General features: G+C 41.0%; 2 protein-coding genes across 2 annotated transcripts in view; one reads left to right on the forward strand and one right to left on the reverse strand.

Moving 5' to 3' along the window:
• C11H1orf162 (chromosome 11 C1orf162 homolog) overlaps positions 1 to 23150 on the reverse strand; it is a 255672-nt gene that overhangs the window by 189812 nt on the left and 42710 nt on the right. The gene's annotated exons all lie outside the window — the stretch shown is intronic.
• On the forward strand, positions 17185 to 21521 carry ADORA3 (adenosine A3 receptor). Its single transcript, XM_007526934.3, has 2 exons — positions 17185 to 18019; positions 20110 to 21521. The coding sequence occupies exons 1-2, from the start codon at positions 17670 to 17672 to the stop codon at positions 20714 to 20716; spliced, it is 957 nt and encodes a 318-aa protein (XP_007526996.1). The 5' UTR covers positions 17185 to 17669; the 3' UTR covers positions 20717 to 21521.

The raw sequence follows: 23150 nt of genomic DNA on the forward strand, positions 1-23150 counted from the left end.
TGTAACTGCATACATATAGAGAATTCCTACAACTGTAGGTTCTAGTGTAAATGCAACAGAAGGATAATTTCTATCCTGAGCTAATGAGTGGAATGGGAGAGGGGGAACTAGGGTATCAGGGAGGAGAAGGGGATTTCATATCACTATGAAAGGGTGATTTCAAGTGACAGTGGCTGCCTCAGGTTGTTTGCTGTGCCCTAAGATAAATCTTTACAATATAAGGGCTTTTTCTGGACAGGATCCTAAATCTAGTTAGTTTTCACTCTTTTTTTTTTTTTTTCCTTGTCACTAGGACACTGTAATGCTCAGCTCTCACGGTGGTGCTAGGGATTGAATCTAAAACCTTTGGTGATCTCCTTCTTTCTTTTAAACTTTTATTCATTTTTATTTTAATGAGAGGTATGCAGAAGGAAAGATAGCCCTCACTCTATTTTTAAAGAGAAGAAGAAAGAGAACCAGAGCATTCTGGCACATGTGATCTCAAAAATTGAAGTTAGGATCTCTTCCTTTTAAGTCTCAAGTTCTAGCCATTGTACCACCTCCTGGGTCACTAATATTTATTTATTTAGTTAGTTAGTTTTATTTATTTATTGGGGAATTAATGTTTTACATTCGACAATAAATACAAAAGTTTGTACATGCAACATTCCCCAGTTTCCCATATAACAATACAACCCCCACTAGGTCCTCTGTCACCCTTCATGGACCTGTATTCTCCCCATCCACCCACCCCAGAGTCTTTTACTTTGGTGCGATATGCCAATTCCATTTCAGGTTCTACTTGTGTTTTCTTTTCTGATCTTGTTTTTCAACTTCTGCCTGAGAGTGAGATCATCCCATATCCATCCTTCTATTTCTGACTTACTTCACTTAACATGAATTTTTCAAGATCCATCCAAGATTGGCTGAAAACGGTGAAGTCACCATTTTTTACAGCTGAGTAGTATTCCATTGTGTATATATACCACAACTTGCTCAGCCACTCACCTGTTGTTGGACACCTGGGTTGCTTCCAGGTTTTGGCTATTACATATTGTGCTGCCAAGAACATATGTGTATGCAGATCTTTTTGGATGGATGTGTTGGGTTCCTTAGGATATATTCCCAGGAGAGGAATTGCAGGGTCATAGGGTAGGTCCATTTCTAGCCTTCTGAGAGTTCTCCAGACTGTTCTCCACATAGGTTGGACCCATTTACGTTACCACCAGCAGTGTAGGAGGGTTCCTTTAACCCCACAACCTCTCCAGCATTTGCTGCTGTTACCTTTTCTGATGTATGACATTCTCACAGGAGTGAAGTGGTAGCTCATTGTTGTCTTTATTTGCATTTCTCTGACAATCAGAGACTTGGAGCATTTTTTCATGTGTTTCTCGGCCTTTTGGATCTCTTCTGTGGTGAATATTCTGTCCAAGTCCTCCCCTCATTTTTGGATGGGGTTATTTGTTGTCTTGTTGTTGAGTTTGGCAAGCTCTTTATATATGTTGGTTATTAAACTCTTATCTGATGTATAGGATGTAAAAATCTCCTATTCTGTGAGGGGTCTCTTGGTTTGGGTAGTAGTTTCTTTTGCTGTACAGAAGCTTTTTAATTTGATGTAGCCCCATAGGTTTATACTTGCCTTAGTCTTCTTTGTAATTGGATTCGTTTCATTGAAGATGTCTTTAAAATTTAAGCAGAAAAGAGTTTTTCCAATATTTTCCTCTAGTATCTGATAGTTTCTGGTCTAACATCCAGGTCCTTGATCCACTTGGAATTTACTTTTGTATTTGGTGAAATACAGTGATTCAGTTTCCTGCTTCTGCATGTTTCTTTTTTATTTAATTTTTTAAATTTTTTTATTTTATTTAAGAAAGGATTAATCAACAAAACTATAGGGTTGGAGGGGTACAATTCCACACAATTCCCACCACCCAATCTCCATTTCCCCCACCATCCCCTGATAGCTTTCCCACTCTCTATCCCTCTGTGAGCATGGACCCAGGGTCATTGTGGGTTGCAGAAGGTAGAAAGTCTGGCTTCTGTAATTGCTTCCCCGCTGAACATGGGCGTTGACTGGTCGGTCCATACTCCCAGTCTGCCTCTCTCTTTCCCTATTAGGGTGGGTCTCTGGGGAAGTGGAGCTCCAGGACACATTGGTGGGGTCTTCAGTCCAGGGAAGCCTGGCCCACATCCTCATGACATCTGGAACCTAGTGACTGAAAAGACAGTTAACATACGAAGCCAAACAAATTGTTGAGTAATCATGGACCCAAAGCTTGGAATAGTGGAGAGGAAATGTTAGGGGGGGTACTCACTGCAAAGTGCACTCTAGTGCACTTCTGCTTTCAGGCATATATTTTGCAGTAGTTTACGGATACGTGTGAACATATGCTCTCTCTCACAGAAACGTGTATATCTAGGTTTTGGGACTTTGTTAGAAAGTGAACCACCTGAGATGAAATTAGAGTGTACTATAAAAGGAAAGGTCTCACCCGAGTAATGAAGTTGAAGGGTTGTCATTCCACACGTGAAGTCTCTGGACACAGTCTGAAGTGAAGCATGTTGAGGTGGCAATAGTTGTGTTGATTAGGTTGTGATCGGTAGATGCAATATTATTTGGTATGGATTGGGAGAGGCATACGGGAAAGTGGGCCCTATCCAATGGTTCCAGGACTGGGGGAAATAGAGGCTCCATAGTGGAGATGTGAGGTTCCTGCTGTCTTAGGGTTCAAAAAGACAATCGATAGTTAATGTTATCATCACATTATTTGGTAATTGGGTTAACTTTGAAAAGTCCTTTTGTTAGGGTTTGCTGTACAGTACCCAGTATCTTGTATACAGCTGTGCTATTGGTTGCTTCAGATCTACTTGGTCTAGGCTTTTGAGAAAGTCTTCATATCAATTACACAGCCTATATATTGAAAAGATTCAGTTTGTGTTTTGAAAAACTTCGACACATACAATTAATTTTCCCCCTCTCGTATTAATTAACTAGTGATTTATATGACTACATTTTACTAGGAGTGTACATAAACACCATTCCCACCACCAAGAGACTGTGACCCATCCTTCCCACCCAATCCCACCCCCCACTGGCCCAGGAAGCTACATGTCTACCCCTCACCACAGGTCTTTTACTTTGGTGCCCTACTTACAATTTGGTCAGGTCCTGCTTTTAGTTTCCCTTTCAGATCTCCTTAGTCAACTTCTGTTGATGAGTGGGATAATCCCATACTCATCTTTATCTTTCTGACTTAGCTCACTTAACATAATTCCTTCTAGCTCTGTCCAAGATGGGTCAGAGAAGGTGGGTTCATTGTTCTGGATAGCTGCATAGTATTCCATTGTGTATATATACCACAGCTTTCTCAGCCACTCATCTGTTGTTGGGCACCAGGGTTGCTTCCAGGTTTTAGCTATTATGAATTGTGCTGCTATGAACATAGGAGTACACACCTCTTTTTGGTTGGGTGTTATGGAGTCCTTGGGGTATAACCCCAGGAGAGGAATTACTGGATCATATGGAAGGTCCATGCCTAGCCTTCTGAGAGTTTTCAGACTGCTCTCCACAGAGGCTGTACCAATTTACATTGCCACCAGCAATGTAAGAGGGTTCCTCTGTCCCCAGAGCCTCTCCAGCATTTGTTGCTGCTGTCCTTTTTGATGTATGCCATTCTTACAGGAGTGAAGTGGTATCTTAGTGTTGTCTTAATTTGCATTTCTCTGACAATCAGTGACCTAGAGCAGTTTTTCATATGTTTGTTAGCCTTTTGTATCTCCTCTGAGGTGAATGTTTTGTTCATATCTCTGCCCATTTTTGGATGGGGTTATTTGCTTTTCTGGTGCTAACTTTGCTGAGCTCTTTATATATTTTGGTCATTAGTTTCTTGTCTGATGTATGGCATGTGAAGATCTTCCCCCATTCTGTGAGGGGTCTCTTTGTTTGTTTAATAGTTTCTTTGGATGTGCAGAAGCTTTTCAATTTGATGTAGACCCATTGGTTTGTTTCTGCTTTGGTCTTCCTTGCAATTGGATTTGATTCATCAAAGATGTCCTTGAGGTGTAGGTGGGAAACTGTTTTACTGATGTTTTCCTCTAAGTATTTGATTGTTTCTGGTCTGACATCTAGGTCTTTGATCCATTTGGAGTTGATTTTTGTTTCTGGTGAGATAAAGTGGTTCAATTTCATTCTTCTGCATGTTGCAACCCAGTTTTCCCAGCACCATTTATTGAAGAGAGCCTCCTTTTTCCATTTAATCCTTTGGGCCCCCTTATCAAAGATTAGATGTCCATAGGTGTGGCAATTTATTTCTTTGCTTTCAATTCTGTTCCAATGGTCTGTGTGCCTATTTTTGTTCCAGTACCATGCTCTTTTGATGATGATGGCTTTATAATATAGTTTAAGGTCTGGGAGTGTGATGCCTCCATTTCTGTTTCTTTTCCTTAAGATGGTCTTGGCAATTCTAGGTGATTTCTGGTTCCATATAAATGATTGTAGTGTTTGTTCTATTCTCTTAAATAAGCTTGGTGGAACTTTGATGGGTATTGCATTAAATTTGTATATGGCTCTGGGGAGAATATTCATTTTGATGATATTTATTCTTCCAATCCATGAGCATGGGATATCTTTCCATTTCTTGGTATCAGTTTCTATTTGTTTGAGTAGTGACTCATAGTTTTCAGTATATAAGTCTTTCATTTCTTTGGTCAACTTTATTCCTAGGTATTTGATTGATTTTGCTGAAACAGTAAAATCTTTTTTGTTGTGTCCCTATCAGCTTTTGGTATCAGGGTGATGTTGGCTTCATAGATGGTGGAAGGGAGTATTCCTGTTTCTTCAATCTTATGGAAAAGCTTAAGAAGTATGGGTACTAACTGTTTCCTGAAAATTTTGTAGAATTCATTTGTGAAGCCATCTGGTCCAGGACTTTTTTTGTTGGGGAGGTTCTTAATAACTGTTTCAATTTCTTTGTCTGTGATTGGTGAATTTAGATTTTGTAGTTCTTCTTGGTTCAGTTTTGGAAGTGCATAGGTTTCTAGGAATTGTTCCATTTCTTCCAGATTCTCTAGCTTGGTGGCATATAGTTCTTTATAGAAGTTTCGCAGGATTCTCTGGATTTCTCTGGATTTCTGTGGTGTCAGTTGTGATATCTCCTGCATCGTTTACAATTCTATCAATTTGAGTCTTCTCTCTTTTTTGTTTGGTAAGTCTGGCTAGGGGTTTGTCAATTTTGTTTAATCTTTCAAAGAACCAACATTTGGCTTCATTGATCTTTTGTATGGTTCTTTTATTTTTGATGTTGTTTATTTCTGCTCTAACTTTAGTGATTTCTGTCCTTCTGGATGCTTTAGGGTTCCTTTGTTCCTCTTCCTCTAAGTACTTGAGGTGTGCAGTAAGGTCGTTCATTTGAGCTTCTTCTTCGTGTTTAATATGTGATTGTATGGCTATAAGTTTCCCTGTCAGTACTGCTTTAGCTGTGTCCCAAATATTTTGATAGGTTGTGTCTTCATTTTCATTTGTTTCCAGGACATTTGAATTTCCTGCTTGAGTGAATCTCTGACCAAGTGGTTCTTAAGGAGTATGTTGTTTAGTTTCCAAATTCTGTGACTTTTAATAATTTTCTGTTTGTTGTTAAATGTTAGTTTTACTCCAATGTGGTCTGAGAAGATACTTGGGACCATTTTAATGTTTTTGAATTTATTGATGTTGTCTTTGTGACCTAACATGTGGTCTATCCTTGAGTATGTGTTATGTGGATTTGAAAAGAAGGTGTATTCCAGTTTTTGGGGGTGAAGGACTCTGAAAATGTCCAAGAGGTCTAGTCTGTCAATCTCTTCATTCAATTCTCTTGTATCTTTGTTGGTTCTCTGCTTTGTTGATCTGTCTAAGTGTGAGAGTGAGGTATTGAAGTCTCCCACTATTATTGTATTAATATTGATGTATTTTTGAAATTCTTTCAGTAAGTGCTTGATGTATTTGGATGGTCCCTCATTGGGTGCATAGATGTTAATGATTGTTAAGTCTTCTTGGCTGATTGATCCTCTAATCATTATGTAATGTCCTTGCCTATCTTTTATTACTTTATTTAATTTAAAATCTATCGTGTCTGAGATTAGAATGGCTGTTCCTGCCCTTTTTTGTGGTCCGTTAGCCTGTATGATAGTTTTCCATCCTTTCCATTCTTTAAGTCTGTGTTTATCTTGTTGTGACAGATGGGATTCTTGCAAGCAGCATATGGTTGGGTTATGTTTTCTGATCCATCCCCCCCACTCTGGGCCTTTTGATGGGTTAGTTTAAGCCATTGACATTTATTGATATTATGGATTTAATGTATTGTAGTGCCATTGTTCAAAAAAATTTTTTTTTGTTTGCTCTGATATATTGCCAGTATTATAGTGATGTTCTTGTTTATAAGAGGTCTTTTAGAACCTCTTTCAGGGCTGGTTTCTTGATGGTTGCCTCCTTTAACTGTTGTTTGTCTAAGAAGATTTTGATCCCTCCATCTAGTTTGAATGAAAGTCTAGCAGGATATATTATCCTTGGTTGAAACCCTTTTTCATTCGTGGCTCGATAGATATCTTGCCATTCTCTTCTGTCTTTTAGAGTTTGAGTGGAGAAATCTGCAGATAATCTTTTTTTTTAATTTTTTTTATTTAAGAAAGGATTAATTAACAAAACCATAGGGTAAGAGGGGTACAACTCCACACAATTCCCACCACCCAATCTCCATATCCCACCCCCTCCCCTTATAGCTTTCCCATTCTCTATCCCTCTGGGAGCATGGACCCAGGGTCATTGAGGGTTGCAGAAGGTAGAAGGTCTGGCTTCTGTAATTGCTTCCCCGCTGAACATGGGCGTTGACTGGTTGGTCCATACTCCCAGTCATCTGCAGATAATCTTATGGGTTTTCCCTTGTATGTGACTTTTTGTTTCTCTCTTGCAGCCTTTAGGATCCTTTCTTTATCCTTACTTCTTCTCATTGTGACTATGATGTGTCTTGGTGTCTTCAGGTCTGGGTTGATTCTGTTTGGTACTCTCTGGGCCTCTTGAATCTTGATGTGCTTTCTGTTATTCAGGTCTGAGAAGTTTTCCTCTATTATTTCCTCTAGAATGTTTGCTTCCCCTTCCTCTCTTTCTTCCTCTGACAGGCCAATGTTACTTCTTTTGAGATCATCCCATATGTCTCTGTTGTTGTTTTCAGTGTCTCTCAATCTCTTTTTAAGCTCTTTCACCTCTTTCTTCATTTTCTCTAACTCATCCGCTGTCTGACTAATTCTGTTTTCTGCTTCTGTTAGTCTGCTTTCCCTTGCCTCAGCTTCTTTCTTCATTACAGCTATTTCAGCTTTCAGTTCTCTAATTGCCTCAAGATAATCAGTATTTTCCTTGGGGGTCTCAACTGTTGTTTCCCTAATACTGCCATTCCTTTCCTCCAATGTTGTTTTCATTTCTGTGATTAATAAGTTTATTATTGCTTGCATACTTTTCTTATCTATGGTTACTTCTGGCTGATTTGTAGTTTCTTCTGGGCTCTTGTCTTCATTCATTGGAGTAGCAGTTTTATTTGTTTTTGATCTACCCATTTTTTTTTATTTATGTGTTTCTTTTTTTATGCTCTGTTGTTCCTCAGTTGTTGTGTCTTGAGTACAAGCAACACTGTACTAAATACCTTTATGACAATTGCACTCACCAACCTCAGGAATTACAGTAGCAACTGAAGCAAGTATTGAAGCAGTTTAATCACTACCAGTTAGCCTAACAATTTCTCCAGTCCATGAAAAAATAGTGACCAAATCCCAGTGAAGAAGAAAGAGAATAGAAAGAAGGGATAGCAAGAATAGACAGTTATGCAAATTTACTATCCACTGTATATTCTAGGGGTAACAAAAGGGGGAAGGGGACTAGAGCAGAGATACACACATAGAGAGTCCACTCTGAGTCAGATTTCTTCCCCAAAATAATTCACAAATTCAGAAAGGCAAAGAAGAAGGAAGGAAGGAGTGTATGACAAGATAAAAAAAAAGAAAGAAAGAAAGAAAAAGAAAAAAGAGACAAGTGAGAGAAAAGGGAAAAGATAAGAAAAAGAGCTGTAATTAAACAGCAGTGAAAAGAAAAAAACCCTCAGGACTAGACAAGGATGGCTGAAATAGACAGCTATGCAAATCTACTATCCACTGTATATTCTAGGGGTGGCTAAAGGAGGAAGGGAAGTTGAGCAGAGACACTCGCAGTGAGAGTCCACACTGAGTTAGAATTCTTCCCCAAAATAATTCCCAAATGTGTATCAGTGAATTCAGAATAGCACACTGTTTGGTGGTGTGGGGAATGGGGCCTGTGGCTTTGGAAGCTGTAGGATTAAGGAAGAAAGGATGACAAGAATGAGAAAAAGAAAAAAAAGAGATAAAAAAGATAAGAAAAAGAACAGTCATAAAAGAGCGGTGAAAGGAAAGATTTATTTATTTATTTTTAATTATTTAATTAGCTATGTGGGGTGAGGGGTGGGTTGGCTACTTAGAAAGAAAAAAAAGGCCAGAGGTCTCAGAAGGGTATAGACTTAGAATGAATGATACTCCCTGGTGGGACAGGAATTTGGTAAAGAAAGAAAGAGGCTCAGCAGGGGAGCCTGCTAGGAGCTGGTCCCCAGGGACTGGTTATGGGGGGGTGGGGTGAGGGAGGAGGTGTACTTTATAATTAAAAGGAAAAAAATATTTTCCCCCTTTTTTTCTACTCTATTTCTTAACCCAAATTAAGTTATAATCACTTCCTTGGTGTCGCCGCTAGGACACCTTATTGACTGGCCTACTAAAGGCAGAAAATCCTACTGTTTCCAGAAGATGTGGTCAGAGCTCAAGCACTAGCAGCTTCTCAATCCGCTATCTTCCGGGAACCTCTCTCTTCTGCATGTTTCAACCCATTGTTTCCAACACCATTTGTTGAAGAGACTCTGATTTCCCCATTTAATAATCTTTGTCAAAGATTAGATGTCCATAGGTGTGGGGCCTCACTTCTGGGCTCTCAATTCTATTCCACTGGTCAGTGTGTCTATTCATGTTCCAGTACCAAGCAGTTTTGATGACAATGGCCCTATAATACAGTTTGAAATCTGGAGTGTGATGCCTCCAGTTCTGTTCTTTTTTCTCAATATTTTTTTGGCAATTCTAGGTCTTTTCTGGTTCCAGATAAACATTTGTAGCATTTTTTCTATTCTCCTAAAAAATGTGCTTGGGATCTTGATGGGGATAGTTAGTTTTAGTTATAAAATGTAAACACTGACAAGACCATAGGATAAGAGAGGTATAATTCCACACAATCCCCACCCCCAAAACTCTATATCCCATCTTCTCCCCTGATAGCTTTCCTATTGTTTAACCCCTTGGGAGTATGGACCTAGAGTCACTATGGATTGCAGAAGATGGAAAGCCTGGCTTCTGTAATTGCTTCCCCACTGAACATGGGCATTAGCAGGCTGATCCATACTCCGAACTTGTCTCTCTCTTTGCCTAGTGGGGCAGAGCTCTGGGGAAGCAGGGCTTCAGGACACATTGGTGGGGTCGTCTGCTCAGGGAAGTCCAGTTGGCATCATGGTAGCATCTGGAACCTGGTAGCTGAAAGAAGAGTTAACATATAAAGCCAAAAAAATTGTTGACTAATCAGGAGTTGGGCTGTAGTGCAGCGGGTTAACCGCAGGTGGCGCAAAGCACAAGGACCGGCATAAGGATCCCGGTTCCAACCCCGGCTCCCCACCTGCAGGGGAGTCCCTTCACAGGTGGTGAAGCAGGTCTGCAGGTGTCTATCTTTCTCTCCCCCTCTCTGTCTTCCCCTGCTCTCTCCATTTCTCTCTGTCCTATCCAACAATGGCGACAATAATAACTACAACAATAAAATAACAAGGGCAACAAAAGGGAATAAATAAATAAAATTTTTAAAAAATTAAAAAAAAAAGTTGACTAATCATGAACCCAAAGGCTGGAATATAGCAGATGAAGATTTGGGGTTTCTGTTTTGGAAATAGCTAGTAGGTCTATTTTAGGTATATTCCCAAGGGCCCATGACTATACTAGTTTTTTCCTGAGCCTGACATCTGATACGCAGGTGGACACAAGTTACTGTCTGGTGAGATGATATCATGGCTGGTAAAAGGGCTAGAAAGGTGGATCAGGAAAGAGAGTAGCTCCCAAATATGGGGAAAGTGTATAAATATTGTTGACTGTAAACCCCACTGATTTGATCTGGGGCTCATATTCAACACAGGAGCCTATATAACCTCTGCATCCCTGTAGGTCTGAGCCCACATTCTGTGGTCATGAGTAGGAACGTTCTAATCTGCCCTAACTTCAGGACCCATCTTCCTCAGGTGGTAGATAGAGTATGTTATCCCTTCGGAGAATGGAACATTCTCTACCATTGTTGATCCACACTGGGGGCAAGTTCCTATGGGGGTCCATAAAGGGGTCTCTTGTGTTGTTCCTGATGGAGATGACCAGTGACAATGGAGAGAGGGTTCTGTGTGGGAATCCCAGGACTCCCAGACTAGGGTCCCAGATGATGGGGTGGCCTGATAGTGACTAAAGAGTCATCATTAAATTATTCCAGTCTCTTGCCCTTATTCAGCTTTTGTAGTCCTTACTTTGATAAGGTTAGCTTTGGAGTGACTGAGGGAAGTGTAATAGGAAGTAGCTGAGAAGGGTATCTAGGTCTAAGTAGACACTATTTCATTATGAACTGTATGGTGTCTTTTTAGGTCTTTCTACTTGCTTGCTTCATTTATTGACTCACTGCAAACTATTGTGCATTTTTGTTTTCAGGTATATATTTTGTCCTAATTTTTGGATACATGTGTATATCTACATTTGCCCTATCTCATGGGACCTTTTCTCTATCTAGGTTTGGGGGGCTTTGTTAGGAAGTGAGCCACATGAAATGGTCACTAATCTTAACTCCTTACGATTTCACAATCATTTCCTTCTAAGGCCCATAGGGTCTCAGTTGACCTTAACCCCACATGCCAAGCTAACATGTATTGAAAAGCTTTGTTTTGGATAACTTGGAAAAAGGCTACTTGAACATTTGGGAAGGCTGATGCTATAGACTGGTGGAAGACAAGCTGATCTCTTACCTCTCTAACCCATCTAAAATGGGTTCACTCTAAGAAGATTCATGAGGACACTAGAGGATGAAAGAGTAGGAGTCTAAAAAGATAGACCAGCCAGTTCTAGCTGACAAGTCCAATCCTGAGGGTATGGCCCACATCCAGTGGCTGCATTAATCTCCCAGGCCTTTTCGCTGGCCTCCACCCACTCTGCATCCACACAGGGACAACATATTTTTCTTTCTAAAGACAGAAACCTGTGCCTGGGCTAGTGGCTCAGTAACAGGGCAAAGAAGTTGCATTCACAAGGCCCAGGTTTGATCCCTGCCACCACATGTGCCAGACAACACTTTGCCTTCTCTCCCTCATGAAAGAAAGAAATACAAATGAATCTAGGACAAAATAGCACAGGAGGGGGTTTCCCATTGTCTGACCAGCCCTCAAACATCTGTGCTCTGTACAGTAACAGGCCATGTACTTTATCCTTAGCCATCTCAGGCTGGGCTACAAGGCTTGGCACAGGGCTGTTAGGCCCTCTAGGAAAGCCTCTGGAACTGTGCCAACATCACATCTAGGCAGTAGCACTTGTCCCTGCAGCAGAGTCAGAGAATGACCAAGAGGCAGGGCTGGTACAGGAAGAGTGTGCTTCTTACTCTGTGCTACCAAGCTTTAATAATTCACAGTGGAAAAAACTCATTTCCTTAGCATGCAACCTCCTCGAAATCACACTGTGGCTTCCTTTTCTGAAGAAGAGATAAAGCAAGCAGTGGCAACAGAAACATTTATAAAAAGCCAAGTTGGAGGTTGGAGAGGTATCTGCATACCCTTCAGGGAAGGACCACCCTGGAAGTGTGGGGCTTTGGCTCAAGAGATGCAGCAAGCCTAGCAGGAGTGCACAAGGGCTTCAGACTGTCTCAGACCAAATTAGGGAATTAATAAATGAAGAAACAGAACAGCTGGGGCTAAGCAGTGATATACTTGGTTGAGCTCAATACAGTACAGTGTGCATGGACCCAGGTTCAAGCTCCCAGTCCCCTCTTGCAGGGGTGGGGGTGGGGGAGCTTCACAAGCAGTGAAATAGTGCTCTAGATCTCTCTCTCTCTGTCTGTCTGTCTGTCTCTCTCTCATTCTCCCCCCATCTATAGCTCTGTCTACTATAATTTTTTTTTCTTTTTTGCCTCCAGGATTATTGCTGGGGCTCAGTGCAGGCACTATGAAGCCACCACTCCTGGCATCCATCTTTTCCTTTCTTTTCCTCCTGTTTTATTTCATAGGAGAAAAATTGAGACAGAAAGGGAAGATTGAAAAGGAGAAAGGGAGAGTTGGACGGTAGAGCAGTGGGTTAAGCACAGGTGGTGCAAAGCACAAGGACCGGTGTGAGGATCCTGGTTCCAGCTCCCAGCTCCCCACCTTCAGGGGAGTTGCTTCATAAGCGGTGAAGCAGGTCTGCAGGTGTCTATTTTTCTCTCCCCCCTCTGTCTTCCTCTCCTCTCTCCATTTCTCTCTGTCCTAACAATGATGACAACAATAAAACAGCAAGGGCAACAAAAGGGAATAAATAAATAAATAGAAGGAAGGAAGAAAGAAAGAGAGAGAGAGAAAGAAAGGAAGAAAGAAAGAAAGAAAGAAAGAAAGAAAGAAAGAAAGAAAGAAAGAAAGAAAGAAAAAGGGAGAAAGGTAAACACCTGCAGACATGTTTCATTGTTTGTGAAGCATCCTTGCTACTAGTGGGAAGTGGGGACTTGAACCAGTTCCTTGCACATGTGCACTTAACCGGGTATGCCACTGCCTGGCTCCTACAAATTCTGTCTTTATCCAAAATAAATAAACTGTTAGAAAAGAATTCTTAAAAATAAAAAATGCAATAAAAAATAAAAATAAAAACAGAAAATCTAGAGAAGACCCTGTCAAGTTCTGTGTCCCAGTGAAATGTGTTAGTTTAAAAAAAAAAAAAAACACCAAAACAACTTTCATATATACTTGAGTTGTATTTTTGGCTGTCCAGAGATTGGATTTAAAGCAAATATTATAAACCCTTACATCCACCATGTGCACTGAGGCCCAACTATTCCATCCTGCTGTCTTGGGTGGTACTGAGAAGCACCTGAGCTCAGTGGATCCCAAAGAATAGTTACGTATTACATAGAAGTTAAGTGTCTGATTTTTAGAAGTTGAGCTCAAAAAGGTGGAGATTGGGTTATGGGAATTGTGCGGAATTGTACCCCTCTTATTCTATGGTTTTGTTAATGTCTCCTTTATTAAATAAATAAATAAATTTTTAAAAGGCACTTTCAGGGAAAGGGTTTGACTAATACTGGTCTGGTTGCCATCTGTTCCTGTGGTGGGAGTGGGGCCTGAGGTCCAAAGCTAGGGGCTAGGTCATGTAACTATATGTACATGGGACCTGCTCCCTCCTTTATTCACAGCCAGTCATTTTATGGTCCTGCTCCTCAACTAAATTTGACACAGGCTGGTTGCTGGTCTGTGGGTGTGTAAGATGTGGGGTTCTGGGGGACTCCTGAAAAAGGGCAATGGGATTTGATGGGCCCAGACCTCTAATAGACCTCTCTCTCTCCACCACCATCACTGGTCATTTCCATCAGGAACATCATCATAAGCCCTTTTGAGGGCCTCTCAAGGACCTTGCCCTCACTCTACAGTAGCAATGGTAGAGACTGCTCCACTTTCCAAAGGAAAGCTGGGTCAGCCTACTCTGCCACTCTAGGAAGACTGGTCCTGAAGTGAGTACAGCCTAGAATGTTCCCAGCTGTGACCATGGACTGCAAGCTCAGACTGACAGGGACACAGAGTTTCATAGGTTCCTGTGCTAAAAATGAATATACATGGGCCCTGGGTCAGATTGATGTGATAAACAGTTAATTGTATTTATATTTTCTCTTCGGGTTTGGAAACTACTCTCTGCTCTAACCCAACTTTCTAGTTCTGTTCTCAATTCTGACTACATCTTCCAGACAATATTTTAAAATTTTATTTATAAAATGGAAATATTGATAAGACCATAGGATAATAGGGGTATAATTCCACACAATTCCCACCATCCAGATTTCTGTATCCCACCCTCCCCATTGGAATATTTTCTATTCTTTATCCCTCTTGGAGCATGGACCCACTGCTAGACATGGACATTGGTAGGTCAATCCTTACTCCCAGCCTGTTTCTATCTTTCCCTAGTAAGGTAGGGCTCTGGAGAGGTGGGGTTCCAGGACTCATTGGTGAGGTTGTCTGCTCAGGGAAGTCATACTGGTGTCATGGTAGCATCTGCAACTTGGTGGCTGAATAGCATTAAGATATAAAGTAGAACAACTTGTTTAATAGTCAGGAACCTAAAGGCAAGAATATAGCAGCTGAGATTTGGGGGTGTCCATTTTGGGAGAAGCTAGTAGACCTATTTTAGGTATATTCCAAGGGGCTCAAGACTTTACTAATTTTTGCCTGAGCTCAACAGTTAACGTGCAGGTGGACCACCCAGACAGTATTTTTAGTCCACCTATGCTAACTATCAAGCTTAAGCAAAAATTACTGAAGTCATGGACCTCTAGTAACAAACCCAAAATAGACTTTCTAGCTTCTTACCACTCTAAAAATCTTTATTTTCACCTGCTCTACTCCTACTTCCTGGTTCCTGTTTATTAAACATTTTGTCCTGCTTCATATCTTAACCACCTTTCAGACACTAAGTTACAGATGCTACTATTATTCCATTCTGAATTCCCTGGGCAGATGACTTCACTAACGTGTTCCAGAACCTCAACTCTCCAGAGCCCTACCCCACTAGGGAAAGCTAGAACAGGCTGGGAGTATCAATTGACCTGCCAATGCCCATGTCTAGTGGAGAAGCAATTATAGAAGTCAGAACTCTCACCTTCTGCAACCCATAGAGAATTTTGGTCCTGGGAGCTGGGTGGTGGCACAGCGGTTTAAGCACACATGGCATCAAGTGCAAGGATCCCAGTTCGAGCCCCAGACTCATTACCCACAGGGGTCAGTGAAGCAGGTCTGCAGGTGTCTTATCTTTCTTGCCCCCTCTCAGTCTTTGTTGGTATGCTTCTAAATTCTGCTTCTAAGACCCATTCTGTTGCATTGCTTGACATTATAGTCTATTTACATAATCACTGTTTTACCTGGGCCCTGCCCTGCCTGCAGGGTATTGGTTTAATCCCCACTGGTTAGATGGGAACTTTCTATGTTCTGTTCATGATGTCTTTTTTGCTCCGCCCCCTCTCCTAGTCATTTCCTTTCCCCTACCGCTTCTGGTGAAGAGATGCATAAAAGGCGATGTATCTGATTAATAAACGAGATGCTGCTTCCCAGCTCAGCTATGAGTCCCTGGTTGTCTGTCTCCCACCCGTGAAGCTAGACCAGCAACTGGTGCCCAGAACTGGGACCAGCAAGTTTTCTCCTTCTCTTTCAATTTCTTTCTGTCCTATCTAACAATGACAGCAACAACAATAATAACAACAACAATGATGATAAACAATATGGGCAACAAAAGGGAAAAAAATAGAAAAGATTTATTTTTTAAAAAAAAAATTTGGTCCATACTCCCAGAGGGGAAGAAATGCTAGAGCAAGATGACTAGAGGGCTCTGAAACCCAATTCCATCAGGACACAGAGAGAAAAGAGAAAAAAGGAAAGGCATTTGGAAGTAGTAATAGGTGTGTGACTTAGAAAGGAAGAGAATCACCAATGTGTCCTGGAACCCCAATTCAACAGAGCCCTACCCCAGTTGGGAAAAATAACCCCAGTAGGGGGTATGGATCTACCTGTCAATGCCCATGTCCACTGGAGAAGCAACTACAAAAGCCAGACCTCCCACCTTCTGTATTTCATAAAGATCTTTGATCCATACTCCCAGAGGGATAAAGAATAGTGACCCCTCCAGTGGAGGGGAGGGCATATGAAACTCTTGTGGTGGGAATTGTATGGAATTGTACCCCTCTTATCTTACAATCTTGCATTATTAAATCACTAATAAAATTTTTATAAAAAAGAAAGGAGAGAAGTCAGGATCATAGGAAAAATGGGGAAAAATATACATATGGGGAGGGGGAGAGGTCATTATAAAAATAATAGTCAACCCATATCTGTGACCTTTGAAGAACCATTGCAGTTTCCAGTGGAGAAAATGGGGACACAGAACTCTTACAGTGAAAATGCGATAGAATTGTACCTTATTATCTTGTAATTTTATAAACCAATAATAAATCACTAATTTAAAAAAAAAAGAAAAAGGAAAAGGTGATGGTCTGCTGATATGATACTTATTGGAAATCAGAGCCATATTGCTTTTCTGAGTGGAAAGCTTTATCTGAACCTTTTGGTGAAAGGCTGGCTTCCAGTGTCCAGCGAAGGGTTAACTCTTGACCAGATTCTCAGTACTTGCTGTGAAGCACTGCTCTGGTCCATTCTGGCTGCTCTATCTAGCACAATGTACTAGATGCCCGGGAATGAACTTGGAATCTCTTGCTTTTAAATGGGTGACTTAAAACTACAGAAATGTAGGAATGGGATACGGAGTTCTGGTGGTGGGAATTGTGTGGTGTTGTACCCCTCTTATCTTATGGTTTTGTCAGTACTTGCTTTTTATAAATAAATTTTAAAAAAAGAACATAAAGATAAAAAATATTAAGATTTTAAAAAAAGAAAAAAATTACAGAAATGTATCTTTCAGTTCTCTGGACACTAAAAGTTCAGGGTCAAGCTGCTGACACATTTACTGTCACCATAGTGTCTTCATAGGATGGAAGAGACAAGGGAGCTTGCTGGGTGTCTTTTATAATGGCTCTAACTCCTCCCACAGGCCCCACCTCTAAATAACAGTGCCCTTGGGGTCAAATCTCAATATAAGGATAGGGGTGGGGCCTGAACATTTGGTGATAGCATGTGATGAAAATACTAAATTTAGCCTAAGGTTGAGCACTGCCATCAAAATTTCTTTCTAATTCCCTTTCATCCCTAATTTGTCTTTTTATTGTAGGGCCTTTCTGCTATGTAAACAGAAAGCCAGAATACTATCCAGTTCAAATTCGCAGTTCCTCTCTACCCAAGGTTACTACACTGTCATGCGTTTCCTAAGTGAACAAATTTGTATCCTTTTCCATGCCACTCACAGGCCTCTTCTGTTTTTTTCCATCTTCTTGTTGAGTGTTCCTGGCTCTGTGCTTCCTCTTGACCCATCTCACTTCCTGAAACGCCCCCTGAAGAGCACCTCTTATCTTGATGGAGTCTGAGTAGTGGTGGAGGAGCAGGGGAAGGCAGAAGCTTTGAGCACATCTGCCTGGAGGAACTAAAAGGAGCAGCACTTTCACAATCAGCTCATACAGAACTGTCCTCCTGGCTGCTGGGAGCTGGACATGTGCAATCTGAAAAAGGACTTGAGAGTGAGTGACCTGTGAGGGACTCTTTCTAAGACAGCGTTTTCATAAGAACATCAACACAGAAAAGAGCAGAAGTGGTGGAGCTTTAGACTATTGGTGCTGCATCTTGACCTCTGGCAAGATGTCAGGCAAGAGCTAGACTCACTGGTCCACAAGGATCCAGCTGGTGCATCAGTTACCTGGGAGGTTCCTCAGGGGAAACAAGATGCCCATCAACAGCACCACCCTGTCGCTGACCAGCATCACCTACATCAGCATGGAGATCCTCATCGGGTTCTGTGCCATTGTGGGTAACGTGTTGGTCATCTGTGTGGTCAAGATGAACCCCAGCCTGCAGACCACCACTTTCTATTTTATTGTTTCTCTTGCCCTGGCTGACATTGCTGTTGGGGTGCTGGTTATGCCTTTGGCTGTGGTCATCAGCCTGGGCATGACCATCCACTTTTATAACTGCCTTCTCATGACCTGCTTGCTGCTGATCTTCACCCATGCCTCAATCATGTCCTTGCTGGCTATTGCTGTGGACCGGTACCTGCGGGTCAAGCTCACTGTGAGGTAAGTGTGAGTTTAGCAATGAAAGCTGGAAACTCAAAGACACAGGAATGCTCCAGTCCCTCCCTACTGATGGAGGGGGGGAGGGCATATGCTTTGTCCTCCAAAAGAGCTAAAGATAATAAAAGGCTTGATGTATCCTTAATGAAGAAAAAAAATCTTGAGTTTTTCAAACTGAAAGAAACTGAATAGATAAAACAAGAAACAGAGGCAAAGGGAAAGCAAACTAGTGGTGCTGCTCTCTGCAAATGTAGGTGATTGTAAAGTTATTTTACCTTTGCTTCCTTTAAAGAGGGGACCAAAAATAGTCTTCCACTGCAGAAAATAGGAACGATTTTTAATGTGGCCACGTGGAAAAAACAGATTGTCAGATGGAGAAATTGAATTCTCCAGGCATCCTGATATGTGTTTGTTTCATGTGTCTAATCTCTGCTTTTGGGGAGGAAAGAGAACACTGAGGGAGTGACAAATAAGCCTGAGTTCAAAGCCCAGGTCATGATTTCTGATTATGGACAAGTTTTTTAGCTTTCTTTGCCACAGTCATTATTAATGTGGTTAATATGCTCTAAACTCAGATGTGACTCTTTAAGAAAAGTCCGATTATTTTATTTTTAAGACATATTTATTAAGCACAGAGAAAGAGAGGGAAAGAGAGAGAGAGAGAGAGAGAGAGACGAAAGCATCTCTAGCACATGTGATGTTGGGATCTAACTCAAGGAACTCATACTTGAGAGTCCAATGCTGCAGTCACTACCTTACCTCCAGGTCTACCAAATCTATCTCTTTTCAATTTGAGATCCCACATTTGAACCTTTTCCAAGTTATTTAACTTGGGGGCTGGGTAGTGGTACTCCTAGTAGAAAGCATATGTTACAATGTTCAAGGAATTGGGTTCAAGCCCCTAGTCTGGTCTCCACCTGCAGGGGGGAAAATCTTCATGAGTAGTGAAGCACTGTTGCAGGTGTCTCTCTTTCCCTCTGCCCTCTCAATTTCTGTCTCTATTAAAAATAAATAAATAAATAGTTTAAAAAACAGTAAATATCTCAAAGAAATAATAAAATGGGAGATCATATTGTACCTTCATAAGATTAAAAGAGCTAACTTATATAAACTTCTTTTGAAAATGCTTGATACACAGTGTGTAGCTGTAACTATAGGGTAGCTATAATTACTATGATTTTCACTATTTCCATGAATGAAATGGAGATTACAAAAAATTTACAGTTTGTTGTGAGACTCAACTAAGAGGAAGTCTACTGGGAACATAGCTGACACTTGACAACAGCTTCTTTCCTGTAGTCTGTATAGGCTATTGTCAGGAAGGATGGTTTAAGGAAAGATGGAGATTCTTGTTGAAGGAATCTTTAAAGACCATAGGATGAGTTCACAATCTTGACATCTCCACAAGCTCATTTCACTCAGATACCAAGTAGAGAAATACAAATAGAGAACAAGGGCAGGCAGAGATGGAGGGGGAAGTGTGAGAGAGGTACTGTCTAATTTATGGGTACCGATATAACAGAAAAACAGTAGGGTGCAGAGCACAGCAGGTAGATTTGTGTTGAAAGGGTCATTTCTCCCCAGAAAGGCAATTGTAGGAGACTTAGACAACTATTACCTTCCAGGAGTCTAAAACTTCTTGGGCTAGAATTGAAGCAAGCAAGATAACTCCTTTTGACATGTTCTTTATCATTCTAGATCATACTTCTTTAGAAAGGTTCCCAAAGAAGTTCTCTGATTGTTGTCTCCAGATCCGGTACAGTTGAACCCAAATTACCAAAGAATACCAATGCTCAGGGGCTGCATGTTGGTGTACCTGACTGATTGCACACATTATATTGTGCAAAGACCTGGTTCAAATCCTTGGGTTTCACCTACAAAGTGGAAGCTTCATGAATGATAAAGCAGTCCTGCAGGTGTCTCTCTCTCTCTCCTTATCATCCCCTTTCCTCTAAACTTCTCTCTGTTTCTATCCAACATGAATGAGTGACTAAGTAAATAAATAACTTAAAAAATAATAGCTAATCTCTCCATCGCTCCCACCTTTCAGCAATTCCTGCTTCACACTCACTGATTCTCTTCTGCTCACACAGGTACAGGAGGGTCACTACTCAGAAAAGAATCTGGCTAGCCCTGGGCCTTTGCTGGCTGATATCACTCTTGGTGGGACTGACTCCCATGTTTGGATGGAACATGAAACTGACCTCAGGACCCAACAGGAATAACAGTGTCCTTATCTGCCAATTCCGTTCTGTTGTGAGGATGGACTACATGGTGTTCTTCAGCTTCTTCACATGGATTTTCATCCCCCTGGTTGTCATGTGTGCCATCTACCTAGACATATTTTATATCATCCGGAATAGACTCAGTCAGAATTTCTCTAACACCAAAGAGACAGGTGCATTTTATGGAAGGGAGTTCAAGACTGCCAAGTCTCTGTTCCTGGTTCTATTCTTGTTTGCTTTGTCCTGGCTGCCTCTCTCCATCACCAACTGTGTTCTCTACTTTGACGTTGAGGTACCACCAGCTGTGCAGTTCTTGGGCATTCTGCTGTCTCATGCTAATTCCATGATGAACCCCATCATATATGCTTGCAAAATAAAGAAGTTCAAGGAAACATATCTTTTGATCTTCAGAGCCTGTATGACCTGTCAGCCTTCTGACTCCTTGGACTCAGGTACTAAGCAGAGTTCTGAGTAGTTACCCATGAAAGACAGCTCTCTGTTGCTACAAACTTCAGGCTCAGTACCAGCAAACAGTTATAGCCTTTCCTCCTGGGCTGAGGACTTTTTTTTTTTTTTTTCATACCAGAGCACTGCTCAACTTTGGTTTATAGTAGTGCTGAGAATTGAACCTGGGACCTTGGAACCTCAAGCATGAAAATCTTTTTTCTATAACCATTATGCTATCTTCCCAGCCCTGCCTTTCACATCATTAATTCTCCCCACTAGAGGTGTGTGTGTGTTGGGGGAAGATATTTGGCCATAAGTCTCCAATGGTACTTTCTTTTTTTTTCTTTTTTTCTTCTTTTTTTAAAATTTCTTTATTGGAGAATTAATGTTTTACATTCAACAGTAAATACAATAGTTTGTACATGCATAAAATTCCCCAGTTTCCCATATAACAATACAAACCCCACTAGGTCCTCTGTCATCCGATACTTTCTATTACCTTCTTCCTTTCATTCAATTTTTCCCCCTTGTTCTTCTCTAGTTCTGTTTTCTGATTTCTTGACTGGAGGATAGTATTCTGATTTTTATTACTGCCTATGTCCCTCCTTCCCAAATGGAAAGAGAAGTCCTGAAGACTGAGGTCCTGAAGATGCCTTCCTAACTTGCCAACAAAAAACCCCAGCCAGGTAGGACATGGAACTGAGCAGAAAGCCCTGCTCTTATTAGATGCCCAGAAGACAGAAGAAATGGAATCAGTGAGCTGAGTGCCAGGGGGACTTAGACTGCTGAATTCATCTCTAAATGTACTGGAGTAAATAAAAAACAATAGCTAATTGCTGTGTAGCTCTTTGCTGTGGGTCAGGGTTACCTGGGGCTTGAAGAACCAATTGACTGCCCTTGGTACTCAGTCTACCTGCTATGTGGAGCCTTATGGCATACTCACCTGTGTGAATACAAACACCCACTCACCCTCCCATCCTTGCCCCTTTGCCCCAAAACATCCTGCTCCTTTTCCTGGACTGATCAGAAAATTTATCAGTTCTATTATACAAACTATTCAATTGTTGAAGGAGTGGCTTTTTCTCTAGAGCTAAGTTCTTATTAGGAGAAGGGGAGAGGAGAGACCCTGAGCAACTGTTATTTTGCTGAGCGTACTATGCACTGAGCACTTTGCATGCTTTGCCTATCTTGGTGCTGACAATCTTTTATGTATATAGCACCGTTAATTGTTGTCTTCATTTTGTAGAAGGAATACTAGAGACACAAAAAGGTTGCATAACTTGTTCATAGTCACATAATCACCAATCTGTAGCACTAGGACTTAAGCTCAGCCCTTCTTCCTGGGAGATACCCAGATACTCATCAATTAGTTCCAGTCATACAGGAGGGACTTGTAACTTCTCCCAAACCCGAATTCTCAAGCTCATCTTATGTATAATGACAGCTGTCATTTGTCATTTGGCCTTGGCTACTATAATATTGCTGATTTTTCAATAGTCAGGTCACAGGCAGAGATGTCATTTGATCATTGAGTGTGACCCTAGTGATTCAAGGAGGCATCTCTGGTTTGGACTGGCCACAGTAGCAACTGTGCAATTTCAGTGCCAAAACAATAAATATATGAATTTGCCAAGAGTGCCAAGATAGATATTTCAATGAAGTCATGTCAAAATGGGTAAGTATAATAGAAATGTTTCTCATTACTTTTTAGCCAGTCCTGAAAGTTTATCCTAATCTTTATCTTTGAACAGAGGCTGATAATATATTTATCTTGTTAACATTTCATTTCAGCAAAGGACCCTTGTCTTTGCTTCTATTAAACCAGGAAGAATCAACAGTATCTGAGAAATTCAAATAGTCAATGCAGAAAAAGCAAGAAGGGTTCATATTTCCTGTCAATCCTACAAATATAAATGACCACTTTTCTTTCCTCGGCTCAGACTAATTGCACCACCTTCCTGTCCCCTAGCCAACTACAGTCCATGTGAGTTAGGAAGGAACATCTATTCAAAGCACATCCCAGATATCTCTTCTGCTTCCTTTAAGGTCCTGTTATAGGGCCTAAGTTTAAGATAACATCAACATTCTTTTTTTCTTAAACTGATTTAATGATGACCATACTCCCAACCTGTTTCTATCTTTTCCTAGAGGAGGAGGGCTTTGGGGAGGTGGGGTTCCAGGATACATTGGTGAGGCTGTCTGCCCCAGGGAAGTCAGGTTGGTGTCATGGTAGCATCTGTGACTTGGTGGCTAAAAAAGAATTAATATATAAAGCAGAACAAATTGTTTAATAATCAGGAACCTAAAGATAAGAATATAATAGATGAGCTTTAGGGTCTCAAATCAAGACATTTTGATCTGGTTTCACTCATAAGCAGAATATAGAGAATTGAGAATACAAATGTGAAAAAAAAAAGTCAACCTATGTCTAAAACTGTGAGAGAATTATAGTGGGGTGGGAT

This window comes from Erinaceus europaeus, chromosome 11 (assembly GCF_950295315.1).
Source record: "Erinaceus europaeus chromosome 11, mEriEur2.1, whole genome shotgun sequence".
In the NCBI taxonomy this organism is placed as follows: domain Eukaryota; kingdom Metazoa; phylum Chordata; class Mammalia; order Eulipotyphla; family Erinaceidae; genus Erinaceus; species Erinaceus europaeus.

Excerpts from the sequence above, each read along its gene's own strand:
- ADORA3 (XM_007526934.3), top strand. The coding sequence starts at position 17,670 with ATGCCCATCAACAGCACCACCCTGTCGCTGACCAGCATCACCTACATC. Across the intron at positions 18,020-20,109 it reads CGGGTCAAGCTCACTGTGAG|GTACAGGAGGGTCACTACTC; the intron begins GTAAGTGTGAGT and ends CTGCTCACACAG.